At 46.4% G+C, this 14,559-nt stretch overlaps 2 protein-coding genes across 3 annotated transcripts in view; both read left to right on the top strand.

Moving 5' to 3' along the window:
* The window catches only part of ABCD4 (ATP binding cassette subfamily D member 4), a 352,667-nt gene that overhangs the window by 61,479 nt on the left and 276,629 nt on the right, over nt 1–14,559 (top strand). The gene's annotated exons all lie outside the window — the stretch shown is intronic.
* Nucleotides 1–14,559, top strand: part of LTBP2 (latent transforming growth factor beta binding protein 2) — a 137,836-nt gene that overhangs the window by 109,876 nt on the left and 13,401 nt on the right. Inside the window, exons 18-24 of the mRNA XM_035108559.3 lie at nt 275–394; nt 3,492–3,617; nt 5,281–5,406; nt 12,630–12,752; nt 13,658–13,783; nt 13,948–14,070; nt 14,296–14,427. Of these exons, the coding sequence (XP_034964450.3) occupies nt 275–394; nt 3,492–3,617; nt 5,281–5,406; nt 12,630–12,752; nt 13,658–13,783; nt 13,948–14,070; nt 14,296–14,427 (876 nt within the window). The remainder of the gene's footprint in view (nt 1–274; nt 395–3,491; nt 3,618–5,280; nt 5,407–12,629; nt 12,753–13,657; nt 13,784–13,947; nt 14,071–14,295; nt 14,428–14,559) is intronic.

Below are 14,559 nucleotides of genomic sequence, written 5' to 3'. Positions count from 1 at the left end.
CCCGATTCAGCAGCTTTCGCCACGGGGAAGCAGCAGGACAAGAGGAAGTGTGGAAAGCCCTAATGCAGGCATACAAAAATGTTGTGTTTGCATTTGCTATAATGCTGGATCCTGCACTGAGGAGGGGTGCAAATTAATTAGTAGGCTGGGGTGGTAATGTATAGGTAATGGAGGAAGTGGAGGTGATGCTATCTAGCTGCTTGGCCCACAACTATGCCAGAGCTCTTTAGATCCAGTCCTTTTGCTGAAGGGACATATCTCTCTGTGTTAACAGATCTAAATGAGTGTGACCAGCCAGATGTTTGTCGAGGAGGGCAGTGTGTCAACACACCTGGCTCTTATCTCTGTGAGTGCAAAATAGGCTACACCATGAGTCATGGGGGACAGTGTGAAGGTGAGTGTGCAAAACCCCCATTTTATTGGTAACTTGACTATTCCAAAGCTACTTTGAAAGGTCTTGTATATTTGCATGCAAAAAATTATCCCCTTGAATATCCAGTTGGGCTTTACTCTCACTTCTTACTAACATAGCATATCTGCATCCTCAGCAAATGCTTATTTAGAAGGATGCTTCATCTCATTTACTACACCCATTGAGACTAGATTTAGCGTTGAGTTCTTACCTCTCTTGGCTACAAGGGGGCAGCAAACACAAACAAAAGCAGCAGAATATAGTACTGTATGTGCTGGACAGAGGCTGCCCTCTGCTGGGGAAAAGGAGGAAACGCAACATGCTGCTTCTCCTCTCCTTTTGCAACATGGCTTGGTTGCTGCACTGAAATATAGCCAGGTTGGTATAAGAGTGACATGCATATGCAGGGAGTTATCCAGAATTCCCTTTTAAGAAACAGTTTAAGAATATTAAAATGTGGTTCTTGGGTGTGTGTTTTTACAGGCAGGGAATGAAGCCTCCCGGTTTGGGGCTTTAGAAATATTTTATTGAAATACTAAAGCTTATCTACAGCAAACCTGATTGCTGTTTGTTCCGGTTCAGCGGTAAACAACAGGTTTTTCCTGGGGAATGCAGCGGGACAAACACATGGACACAGACACAAAACTGGAAAGACCCGTGCCGCAAAAGGAAATCTGGATGAGCCCTTATTCACAGTTATTCACATATGTTACATTGTTGTCATCCTTACCATTATCTTACAAGACAGACAAATATTGTTATTTTCACTGGCCATTTTGCCTATTCAAATCAGGGGTTGAGGATGAGAAGTGGTGGATTAAGAACATAGTCTCACCGGGTGTAAGGCAGCTTCCCATGTGTTCATCTATTGTCTGTTCTGCAACCTGGTCCTTTTATCTGATGGTATCAGGGATTGAATTGCATACACATCATATGTTCTGCTGCTGAATTTTGGTCCTTTCCCTGCTATTCTTAAAGGCACTGTGTGAGTTCGACAGTAGGCCACAGTTTCAAACCAAGGGCTTCCTGATTTGTAGCTAAGGGGTGGTTGTGTGTGTGTGTGTGTGTGTGTGTTAGCTAACTTAGTTTCCTCAATCCGGCAAGACTAAGTTGAAAATTCTACTTCCCTCCTCTTGCATCAGTGTGTGTTCCGTTTCTTCCTGATCCCCTCAAGATTCTCCTTTCTCTGCATGTTTCAGCAAGTCTGAAACTGTGCTGAAGATGGTGCTGTTTGTAGGTTCAGGAGCTGGTTCCTGAGGGAGCACTCTTAAGACCAGAGGTGTTTAACTGTCTCTGTGTGGTGCAGCAATTTCAGCAAAGCTCAATGCCTATTTACATCACTCGGGGTCTCGCAATCTCTTCTTTTGTCAAAATTTGTTGCGAAGATGAAGTGAAAGTGGCTACAGAGGCCTGGGAGGGACAGATTGAACTCCATTTGTCTTTTCTGGAATCTGAACAAATATGGATCCCTTTGCAGACATTGATAAGTGTGCTAATCCCAGCTCCTTTCCTAATATGCCAGGATGCTGCTGGTCACCAGTGAATAGCTAATGCTTATAGATCCTTATTATTTTGTTTTTGTCTAGGCATAAATCCAGTATGTAATTAGTTTATTTTGTTGTACATCTCCTGATTTTAGCACTGATGTACGACAGGCTGTGGTGGGTTTTTTAAAAATAAAGTACCGTAATAAATAGTGTGTAGGTAAAAGCCCTGAATGCAATCCCCTCACTCAGCTCCTGACTTACCTTGATTTATGATAGACATTCCTTGTTGAGGTATATGGATGGCCCACACCAGCCCTGTGATTTAAGCATAGTCAGGAACTAATACGGCCAGGGGCAAGCCCCACTCTCTGCCACCTCCTATTTCTTTGCTTAAACACCCCACTACTAGCAGCAGCAGCAGCAGCATGGGTTTGGTTGTTTGGTATATTGCAGATATGCAGCTTGTATATTTATTCTAGACCTGTACAGATTGTCTGTATATATTATCTGTATATTACTTTGGGTCTGTGAATAGGTCCACTCTGGGACGTGCTGCCTGGCTTTTGGCTTTGGCTGGTTAACATTCTACATCCTTTTAAATGTGTTTGCAGGGATTATTGCTTTGTTTTCGCACTTGTTTTTGTAATGTATTTTGTCTTCTCATTTTGTGTTTTTATGTTGCGAACTGCCCTGTGATCTTCGGATGAAAGGCGGTATACAAATTTAATGAATAGTAATAAATAAAAAAACAAATTTAATAACAAATAATAACAATAGACTGCAAATCAAGATGCAGCTAGGGCATGGTAGGCTGGACAATTGCCAGATGACTGAACAGGAGGTGAAGCAGAACCAGGACTAGAATGCAGCTGAAGGACTTAGAAAAGTGTGAAGGGGGCAAGCATTGTACGTACAGTAATAGCAAGGCAGGAGAACAGGTGTCTGGATCCAGGGAAGCAAGAGCCAATAAGATTCAAGAAGAAAACTTTGCTTAAGCAAGAACAGCAGCTTTAATGAACAGAAAAGGGACACGTGTCTGATCTGAAAATAATAGGAAGAAGGCTTGCAGAAAAACTGACTACCTACTTGCATGGTGTTAGCTGTAATGCTACTGCATAGATAGAATGTTCATGAGCTTTCTATGACATCCTGCAGCTCAGTCAGTGGCTAGCAGGTTGCTGAAGCTGTGTCACATGCAGAATTCTAGCTGCTTCCACCCTCTGTCCTTGCAATCCTATTATCTCCTCATTGCATTGGGTGTCAGATTCTGCACTGAGTTTTGCACATGCTTCTGGACGCCTTCCTATGGTCCCTAATTTTGATTGCTGGCGTTATGTTTCAAGCTGGCTCAAAGGGCTCCCAGATGTTTTTTCCATATTGTGTGCCACGGTGTGCAGTGGGAAATGCTGCCAATGTAGCAAGCTCTTGACTCTTGTAGGCTTCTGTGACCACCTTACTTTGCGTGCAATCATTTCGGTGCCTTTCAGTGCATAGAGTTCTTTGTCTTCTCTGACTGTTGATCTATAAGGCTCAGTGTCCATTGCTCATAAATCAAAACTTTGTTCCCTGTCTCTATAATTTGTTTGTTCTAGATATCGATGAGTGTGCAACCCATGACGCCTGCCCTGGAGGACTCTGTCTCAACTCCGAGGGTTCCTTCTCCTGTGTGGCTTGTGGCATTGGCTATATTGCGTCAAGGGATGGAAGAATGTGTGAAGGTATATTCTGTAGCCAGCTGTGGTGAGCAGGGAAGCTTCCTCCTCATGGTACATTGGCCTGAAGCATGTAGCCACAACCTTATTGTGGTCATAGGTCAGGGATGGTCAGGGACGATGGGAGTTGTACTCTAGCAACATGAGGACCACAGTTTTCCTTTCCCAAGCTTAAAGGTAAAGGTAAAGGTACCCCTGACCATTAGGTCCAGTCGCGGATGACTCTGGGGTTGCGTGCTCATCTCACTCTATAGGCCAAGGGAGCTGGTGTTTGTCCGGGTCATGTGGCCAGCATGACTAAGCCGCTTCTGGTGAACCAGAGCAGCGCATGGAAACGCCATTTACACTACCTTCCTGCCGCAGTAGTACCTATTTGTCTATTTGCACTTTGATGTGCTTTCGAACTGCTAGGTTGGCAGGAGCTGGGACCGAGCAACGGGAGCTCACCCCGTTGGGGGGATTCAAACCACCGACCTTCTGATCGGAAAGCTCTAGGCTCTGTGGTTTAGACCACCGCGCCACCCGCGTTCCAGGCTTAGCTGATAACTATTGGCAATCTGCTTCATTGAAGAAAGTGGAATGTTTAGTCAGTGCTTCATATTCTGTACATCATATCAGCCATGCTAGCTAAACCTCTTTAGCCACTGACATGTGAGGTGCATATTTTTAGGAACACTACCCTATTTTATTTTAAATTGTTTGTCATGTATTTTGAATTGTTGTAACCTGCACTGGGAGCTCAGGGTGAAGGGTAGGTAATAAATTAAAACAACAACAGCAACTTCCCTGTACAGTGTCTCTTAATACTTATTGCTAATGATAAATAACTGGGGCTTTCCATCGCCTTCATATTCTTGCTAGGGAGATTTCAATGGCAACTGGTTGACTCCTGTTAGACTCCTGGACTTTGGTCCAATTTAACAAGGTTTTTCTATCTTATATGCCCATTTCCTCCCCTTCCTCATCAAGTCTGTCCTGCTGTCCTTCCAGATTGGCTCTAAAGTGTTTTTCCCCAGTGGGAACTGTTCTAGGACAACAACATTGAAGCTTTAGGCACATAGCTCCCCTCTGCAAGAATCCTGGGAAGTGTAATTTCTCAAGGGTGCTGGGAACTGTTGATCTGTGAGAATCAAGCTACAATTCCCCAGATGCACATGTACGGTTGCACATGTGCTGCACATTTACGGTTTGTGTGCAGCTGGGACTTGCCTAGGAATCTACTTCTGCTCCCCACCCCCTGTTTGGTTCACCTTTATCACATCCACAGCCCAACAAGACAACAGCAAGAATCTCCCGACAGCATACGAATCAATCTGGTTAACCTGATTTAAAAAATACACACTCATACCGCGCTCACAAACAAAAACAATTCTCTACTTCTGCTTTTCAGTCGCAAGGGCGGACAGAACCACCACCAGCTACTTCAAAATGGCAGAGCGCCTACAGAAGAAGCCTAACCTTTGAGCTGAAGAAACTTAAATGAGCTTCTGAAACTTAAATGAGCTTCTGAAATGAGTTTTAGAGGGAGTAATGGCAGAACTCTGTCCTTTTTACATAGGTTTCAGAGAGTATGCTGCCAAGGCAGTGTGCAATAGGAAGGAATTTTTCCTTGGGCACAATGTCTTGACCATTATCCCCCATCACTGACTGTCTGTTCTTTCCTCTCTAGATATTGATGAATGTGTCTCGCACACAGCCTGCCCTCAGGGAATCTGCACTAACACCCAGGGTTCCTTCACTTGCCAAGCCTGTGACACTGGCTACGTTCTGTCATCCAATAAGCTCACTTGTGAAGGTAAAGATACTGGACTTCATTCTGCCTGGTTGAATGACTATAACACTGGCCACAAATTAAACCTGTATGTAGTGTAATAGCTGGACAAGCAGAGATTATGATCAGGATTGATTCTTCCCTTCCCCAGTATGATTTATCACCTGGGACATCTCATGCCACATTGATCTTATTTCACTTCTGCCTCTGACTATGCCTCCATTCACAAAAGTCCTGGGCACCAGCAACCTAATGTATTTGGGACTCTCTGGGTTGAGAATATCTGGCAGAGATTAATACATTCATTAATGAATTGGTTTCAGCTCCTCGGCTAACTTACATTAACTCAAATTAGAGCAATTCAGAGGAGAAAAAGGAAATGGATCAGGGGAGTGAAAGGAACGAGTGCATAATTATTCAGAAAGATTAAATGAGACAAACCTGCCTAGTGATTTCAAACCACAAATTAGGGGAGGGGGGTGAATGGAAGGTATTGAATTTTCAGTGTCAAAACAACCAAGGGAGAATAATTAGGCTGGGGTGCAAGGGATATAAATATACCAACATAAAAATAGAAAAAGTACTAACAAAGCCAAAGTGAATGCACAATTAATTAGAGGACATTGTGAAAATGGCTCAGACAACCAACTCAACAAAGTGTTTGCAAATATAGTACAGGTAAACTTTTATCTGGTTAAATAGGCCAATTGAAATAAATTTGCTACTAGCAAAAAATAAATAAATTAGCAAAGATTAATTGCTTTTTATTGTCGTGAACTGTCTTGAACAATTCATTTTGTAAAGGAGATATGGAAAATGTAAACATACATAAATAAAAGTCTCCTCTTAAGGTGGGGCTGGGATAACGGTAGTTGAGAAATTAAGAGTAACAAAAGTGCCACTTGAAACCCCACCACCACCTCCCTGGAATAGGGCTACCGTGTTTCCCCCTTTTTAAGACACCGTCTTATAACTTTTTTTCCTCAAAAAAACACACGGTGTCTTATTTTCAGGGGGTGTCTTTTTTTTTATAACGGTGCTACATGACTTGGGTTTTGTGAAGCAAGAACTGTCTATGGATACAGGTAGGTAGCCGTGTTGGTCTGAGTCGAAGCAAAATAAAAAAATTCCTTCAGTAGCACCTTAAAGACCAACTAAGTTTTTATTTTGGTACGAGCTTTCGTGTACATGCACACTTCTTCAGATACACTAGAAACAGAAGGAATTAAGATACACTAGAAACTCTTCTGTTTCCAGTATATCTGAAGAAGTGTGCATGCACACGAAAGCTCATACCAAAATATAAACTTAGTTGGTCTTTAAGGTGCTACTGAAGGAATTTTTTTATTTTGTCTATGGATAGATCTGCTCTGGGCGCCGGCGCTGGAGCCCTACCGGTTGCAAAAGCTGACGTAGATTGCAACGTAAAAGAGGAGATACTCAAGCCGTTGCATTGGGACACCTTGTTGAAAAAAAAGTGAATATCTCCCCGTTCGCGACGCTTTTAAAGCATTCCCTTTGTCCCCTTCCTGAGCTGACTCTCGAAACATTAATGAACTCCCTCCCCCTTGCCCTTCTCCCCTCTAACGTGGCTGCCTGCCTGCAGGGACGATGAGGTGGGAAACCTCTTTGCCAAGTTACCGTACAGCAGTTAAGAGAGGGATGCGGGCAGACGGACAGGTTGCCCTCCTCGCCACCCCTCCAGGCTCCCTGCGCTCCACCGGCAGCTCCTCTTAAGCAGTGGGGGCCGAAGTGATCCTGCCGAGGGATCTGGCTCCGGAGACTCTGCAGCATGTGGGGTGGGGCTGCTTCGTCCAACGGCAGGCTCACAACTCCCCCCTCGCCGTCGCTAAGGCTGCCGAGGCTGGATCGTGTCCCTCATCCCGTGCCTGCGCTGCGCGCCAGGTTTTGCCCAATCTGGTTCCGCGAGGTCCTAAAGAACTGCGAGATCCAGATCAGCAAGTTCCTAAAGAACTGCCAATGCCGCCGCCGCTGCCTAAGCTTGGTGGGGCTCGGTGAAATTGCAGCCTGACGGCCCAGAGAAACAGCGGGCCGTCACCTACGCTGCAGAAAAGCCTCCGGAATCGTGTGGGAGGGCTAGCGGGCCTCCGGCCGCCGCTCTGCCTCGGGCCATGCGGCCCACAATGTTCCGGCAGCAGGGCTTCTGCCGCCGCTCTGCCTCCCGCCGCCGCTCTGCTTCGGGCCATGCGGCCCACAACGTTCCGGCAGTGCGGCTCCCGCCGCCGCCGCCAGTCGCCCCGCCGCCGCTCTGCCTCGGGCCCCCTCCCATCTGGTCTCAAGCCTCTCTGAGGCTCCAAAGGGAAGCAACAAGGTACGTCTTATTTTCGGGGTATGTCTAATATTTCGCGAATGCATAAAAACCCTGCCATGGCTTATATTATGACTACGTCTTAAAAAAGGGGAAACACGGTAAAACAGGGAAGATTCAGAACAATGGGAAAGCAATTATTATAAAAGAATCAAGTCCAACTGTCTTTCCCCCCCCTTACTGTTCTTTTTGCTTCTCTTGCGATCTTCCAAAAACCGATAAAGCAGACATCTGTCTTGCACATGTCAAAAGCATAAAGTACAAACCTGGACGCTATGTAAGTACTGTAAATAACAAACCACACACCCATGATTCACACTGAAACCGAAGGACATAGCTTCAATAAAATCGACATAACTCAAAATTAGGAACTTGCATGTTTACAAGAACAGGGTCCATGCGATGATATATTTTGTTCTCCGGAAGGTCCAAGGGCATCAAAAATATTTGAATAATCTACAGTTTGGATAAACAGGATTCCTACATGGATGACTGCACTTGTCTTCTCTGGAATCTTTTGCAGTTGTTGATGAGTGTGCTATATAAGGATATATCTAGCAGAGCTGCATAACTGTGGTTCACAACTGGAGGCAGTAATGCTTCCGAATACCATTTGCTGGAGTCCTCAGGAAGAGAGCGCTTGGGTCCTGCTTGCAGGTATCCCACAGGCACCTGGCTGGCCACAGTGAGGACGGGGTGCTGGACCAGATGGGCCACTGGCCTGATCCAACCAACAGGCTCTTCTCATGTTCTGAAAACTGTACTGTAAAATTTTACAGCAGGCTACTTCACACATTATAGGTCCATGAGAAGCTGCCTTTGAGTCAGACCATTGGTCCAGCTAGCTCGGTTTCATGCTTAGAAAGCTCAGGTCTGAGAGGTTTTCCATTTGTCCCCACTTTTCCTAGGGAAACCCGCTCTTTACCACTGAATTGGAGCAAACGGTCTTGTCGTGCAGAAAGGAGGTCAGTCTAATCTTTGAAGGAATTCTCCGGCATATCTCTCCCCCAGCTGCCTCAGCGTCTGCCTGGCCTGGGTCAGAAAACCTGATTGATGTTTGCTCTGATTCAGCAGGAAAGATCAGGTTTTCCAGTGGGACAAGCAGAAGTGCATAGACGAGCCCTCGCTGATCACAAGGTTTCAGGCAGGAGCTTTTCCCAGCCCTTATCTCACGGGTGTCAAACACAAGGCCCGGGGGCCTAATCCGGCCCGCCAGACCTCGTCATGTGGCCCGCGTAGCCGTCGACAGTAGCCGCTGACAGTAGTTCTGGAGCCTGCGATTGGCCAAGGGTCAAAACCGGGGGCGGGGCTGCAGGCGGAGGCCAGGGCGCTGGAGCCACGCTGACGGCCTTGGCCAGGGAATTTCAATTTCGAATGAGGCTGAGGGAGGCGGTGGCACAGCGGCCAGATGGGGAAGTGAGATGCAGGAGGAGGAGGAGGAAGCCCGCCGAGGAGGTAGGAAAGCCCTACAGGCGCCGCCGGCAAAGTTGGTGCCGGGATGGAGCAGCGCTGGATTTTTTTTTGGCGGGCTTTGCTGTTGTCTCCGAGAGCGAGTGAGGCGGCACTGGGGAGCCGTCGCCCGCCGCTTCCCTTCCTCTCCTCGGCTGCATCCGGGAGGTGGGCGGGCGAAAGGGACGCAGAGTGAGCCTGAGGGGGAAGTAGGCGAAGCGCAACAGCCGCTCTCTTGATGGAGCTGGGTTTCTCTTCCCTCTTCCCCCGTTTTCTCCTCATAGACACTCGGGAGGGTGCCTGGCTTTTGCTCTGCCCCCCACCCCCGAGCCGCCCTTTGGCTTCTCAGTTCCGGCGGAGCTGCTCCCCAGGGGGCGGCCGGGAGGGAGGAGGCGGCGACGGCACGGGTTCCTGCTCTTCCCGCTCTGCCGCCTCCTCCTCTCAGCCCCTCGTGATGTAGGGCTCCAGATGGAGTCGCCTCACGGTTTGAGTAGGTGGGAGGGGAATTTTTTTGGGGGGGGGGGAGGTTTTCAAGCCTCCTCTGCCTGCAGTCCCGGTAGGGAGAGGCGGCGGCGAAGACGACAACAGCGCGGGTGGGGGGAAGAGCAGCTCTGAGGCGAAGATGCACGTCCGCTGGGGCTGCCGCCGCCTTCCTCCTCGGGAAATCCGCTGCCCTCCCTCAGCACCAGGGGAAGGGACTCTGGCGCTGAGGAGGGAGGATGCAAAAGCAAAGCAGGGAGTTGGCGCTGCACCGCATGTTCCTGCCCCTCTCCAAAGCATGGGGTGGGTTGCAGCGTGTGGCATCCTGCCTAGCGGGGTTTGGGTGTGCACAGGGCAGGAGAGGGAAGCCCTCTTTCCATCTGCAGGTTTTTAATCCCAGCAGTGGCTTTCTCCTTCCTGCGAAGGATTAGTTGAGCCTCCCCCCGAAGCCGTCAATCCCCACCTTTTGTTCAAATTTCCCTCGTTTACATCCCCTCCCACACACGCGCCACGACGCAGGAATGTGATCCGCGTGGGGGCGGGAATGAGCTTACATTATTACAAAAAACAGTAATAATTGAATGCAGTGACAATAATTTATGATAATAAAGAGTGGACACATAGTCCTACAGACACAACCGGCCCTTTGAGGGTGACCAAACTGCTGATGCGGCCCCCGGTGAATTTGAGTTTGACACCCCTGCCTTATCTGGAGATGTAAGGAACTGAACCAGAGACCTTCTGCACATATAAAACCTGTTGTGCCACTGAGCTACAGCTCTTGCCCCTTAAAGAGATCGCGTTTTGAGGCTTGTGTTTTATTAAATTATGGGAATACACCTTTAAAAAGATAATATGTGAATGAGACAAACACATGTTGGAAGCAGTTGCATCACAAGTGCATTCAATCAAGAGTAAAAACTGTCTGCAGTTGCCCTTGGTCGCAAACCTGGCTTTGTTGCCACTTCATATTAGCAATGGCCACAGAATAAAACAAACACGAAATGAAGAAGAGAGGCTGGATATCAGTGAGATGGGTTGCGTTATCAAAAAGAACTGGAGCTGTTTTTCCTCTAGTGTGCTGATCAATTCACAGAATCCTTGTGTGCTGCGACATGCCGAAATGGGGAACTGCATTTTGTTAGCATTTTCTCCCCCTGCAAACGGGCCCCTGCTTTATAAGGGTGCAGGTGGGGGGGGGCTATGGAGCAGGGGAAGATGGAACACATGCCTGCTGTAATTCTGTAATTTCTGCTGTTTCCTAGCAATGTGCCAGAGATATATGTTCAGTGTGTTTGTATATAGCGTACAGCTTCAATGCCTTCTTCCTGGAAAATAATTTCCTCCTGAAATTTCAGGGTCCTACAAATAATTTCATTGGGACCCTCAAGTCTGCTTTTTTTAAAGGGTGTTTTCAGCAACATGTCATTGATGCAACAATAGTGTATTAGTGGTGGGTGTATTTTGGACTGTCCACACATCATTCCACTATATTAATTGTTCTGTGATGCTTCCCCAATGTTATTACATTATTGTCACCTGGAGGGGCACTCTTGCACTAAAGTACAACAAAGGGAAATCAGCCCTGAGTGCTCACTGGAAGGACAGGTCGTGAAGCTGAGGTGCCAATACTTTGGCCACCTCATGAGAAGAGAAGACTCCCTGTAAAAGACCCTGATGTTGGGAAAGATTGAGGGCACTAGGAGAAGGGGATGACAGAGGACGAGATGGTTGGACAGTGTTCTCGAAGCTACGAACATGAGTTTGACCAAACTGTGGGAGGCAGTGGAAGACAGGAGTGCCTGGCGTGCTCTGGTCCATGGGGTCACGAAGAGTCGGACATGACTAAACAACTAAACAACAACAACAAAGGGGAGACAAAAAAGGACCCAGAACATTTGTGGTAGAAAAAGCTACAGGATTTCAGCAGCAAGTTGCAAGACATGCCGCAAAACTTTTGCAGGCACGAACAGTATACCCTCATGGGAACAAATGAACACAATAAAAAAGAAGTCTGGAGGGGCGGCTAATATCCATCCTAATTCTAGCTCTTAAGTTCTACAATAGGGAGTAAAACCTTCAGGAGTTATGCATAAAAGACATTGTTGTCACTGTAATAAAGAGATGTATAATTTTGCCATTTCTCTCCAGCTCGGTAATTGATTGTGTGGGAGTCTTTTTATATATGAGATATGTTTACAGGGAGAAATCTTTTGATGTGATTACTAATTGATGTGCACTTAAGGAGCAGTACTGGGTACAAGTGTGATAATTTCTTGGTGTTACTTTACAAGTTACATTCTTTTAGATGTACACACCTTAAGATGGTTTAAGAGGACATCTACAAATAACACTACATCTGCAAAAAACCTTTTGTTGTATCACACAGGAACACTCACTGGGGAGCTGTAACATCTCTTCTGAATGCATGTAATGGCCCTTAAGTAAGGAAAGGAAGCGAGTCTGTTTAATTAGTTGATGGATTGGTCGGTGCACACACGGGGGTGCGGGGGAGATCCAGTTCCTTGAGGAAGTTAAAGTACTGCACGTTCTATTCTTTTACTGGACTAAGATTGTGTTTGCCTTCCCCTGTGACTGACACTGATGCAGCTGGGGGAAAGATATGCTGGAGAATTCCTTCAAAGATTAGACTGACCTAGAGAAGAATATCACTCATCAGAATATGGGTCAAAGACAACGGTGTAGAGAGAAAGAAATGTGTGCTTGTTACCTTCCTAAAAATTGACCTGGGGTTTGACTAACATAAATTACCTCTGCTACAGCTTGCACATAGGTGCTCGGTAAATATCTCCTCTTTGCGATTTTTTTGTTTTTGTTTTAAAAAGAGCTTACGCTTGCATAATTCCTCTACATGGGACCAATTTTTCTATACCCTGTGTTCCTCCCCTCCTTGTTTAAGTGCTGCAGCTTTCCATAATGGGTTCAAATTGTTCTCTACCATTAATCATGTCTTCCTTTGCTTGGACAGATATTAATGAATGTGAAGATGCAAACACTCACTGCCTGGGAGGCGAGTGCTTAAACACACCAGGCTCCTACAGGTGCCATTGCCGGACTGGATTTGAGCTCTTCAATGGAAGCATCTGTGAAGGTATGGCAGATTCTTCCCCGATGGATCTGTCCATTTGTCTCCCATTGAGCCATGTCTTCACCTTTAGCTCAGGAAAGGGAAGAAGCAAAACACAAACAGTATCTTTTGGGGCTTCCCATTCCTGACTATGTGGCCCTGGTGCAAGCTAGGGTTCAGGAAAAAATTGCCACACAAGCTTGAATATGATAGGATAAAAGTGCTCCAAGCCAGTGGTTGGGAGAGTGTTCATGTTGGCAGCAAAAAAATTGAGAGAATAAATGGAGCATTTGTCAAGATAAGGACCTGTTCCCATCTATATAAATTTAAACAGTAGACTTGGACTCTCCCAGCCCTCTGTGTGAGGAGGTTGGTCAAAGGGCTCATCCCTTCTGGATCAGATGGAGAAATCTTCAGATCTTCACATCATCCAGTTCCTTCCCATCCCCAACTCTTTAAGAAATGCCTCAAAGGCATAGCTATTTTCACGTGCCTGTGACAATTAACTAAGATGTTTGGATTCAGTGGATCTTCCCCTTTCCTTACCCACTTCCTCTTTTCTTTTCCTCATTTGACTGTTCATTTGGACCGGGCCCTGTTCTCATTCTGTGTTCTTCTTCATTTCATTCTGTATTCTTTCTTAATTCAAGTTCCCCTTAAATAAAGTCATTTCCATACAATCAAGCAAAACATGCCCAAGTTGCATTTTCCCTTGTGGAAACCCTTGCAAGCTCCTATAGAACAATGTCCCTTCCAGAAACAAAAGATGTGGCTAGCATAAGCATCAGGATGCAGCGAGCGTTGCTGCTGTACTTGGAAGAGCTGTCCTTTCTATAAGGCTATGTACCGGTATAAGGGCTGACAAATAAGAATACTCAGTAGCAGCTGGTCTGAGTGAGTTGTCTGTAACTATCTTTGCTCTCCTGTAGATCTGAATGAGTGCCTGGACAGTGGCATCTGCAGCCCCAATGGTGAATGCCTGAACAGCCATGGATCCTATTTCTGCATTTGCGCTCTTGGCTTTTCAAATGCTGGTGGTGGAGTCAGCTGTCAAGGTAAGATCCTAGATGCTAGAATGGCTTTGGTCTGCTCCTCTGCCCTCTTGGACCCTTCATGCCAATAGTGATGGTGCCAAATCCGACCATGGGAGGGGATCATGCAGGAAAACCCAAGGGTCTCTCTTCCCCTTGCTCCTTCCAAATTATATTCTCTTCTCTAGATGTAGATGAATGTGCAGACCAGTCCAGGTGTTTGCATGGCCAATGCCTCAATACAGAAGGATCTTACAGTTGCTTGTGTCAAACTGGCTTCAAACATTCCCAGGAGACTGATAACTGTATAGGTAAGAAGTGATCTCTAAAGGAGGGGAAGTGTCTACAGAATAGGGCCAACTAGTGTGATATTCAATGCAAATAGCAGTCATTAAATGCTCTTGCCTTGCACATCAACCACTGTAGTCTTAGAAGTGTTGTACATTGTTGCCATGACTCCATTTGGCTTTGGGTGTGTACATTCCCTTATTATGTTTGTATTTCTGACTACTTACTTTGAAATGCTTGGATTACAGACGTGGATGAGTGTGAAGAATTCGGGGATGCCGTGTGTGGCACATGGGAATGCCAGAACACCTTGGGCTCATATCACTGCATTATGGGATGTCCAACTGGCTTCCATCGCACATCATTTGGCGAATGCATTGGTGGGTTCCATGTCTGTAGAAGCTCTGGGGCATTCAAAAGACAAGAAAGAGCCTCTGTAATGGAGGACTTCAGCCGATGAAGGAAAGGAGAGGAAAGTCATGTCCAACATGAAGGAAAAAGCTTCTGCCTCT

Source organism: Zootoca vivipara, chromosome 1 (genome assembly GCF_965207765.1).
Source record: "Zootoca vivipara chromosome 1, rZooViv2.hap1.1, whole genome shotgun sequence".
NCBI classification, from domain to species: domain Eukaryota; kingdom Metazoa; phylum Chordata; class Lepidosauria; order Squamata; family Lacertidae; genus Zootoca; species Zootoca vivipara.
This window is presented reverse-complemented; position numbering and strand designations above follow the sequence as displayed.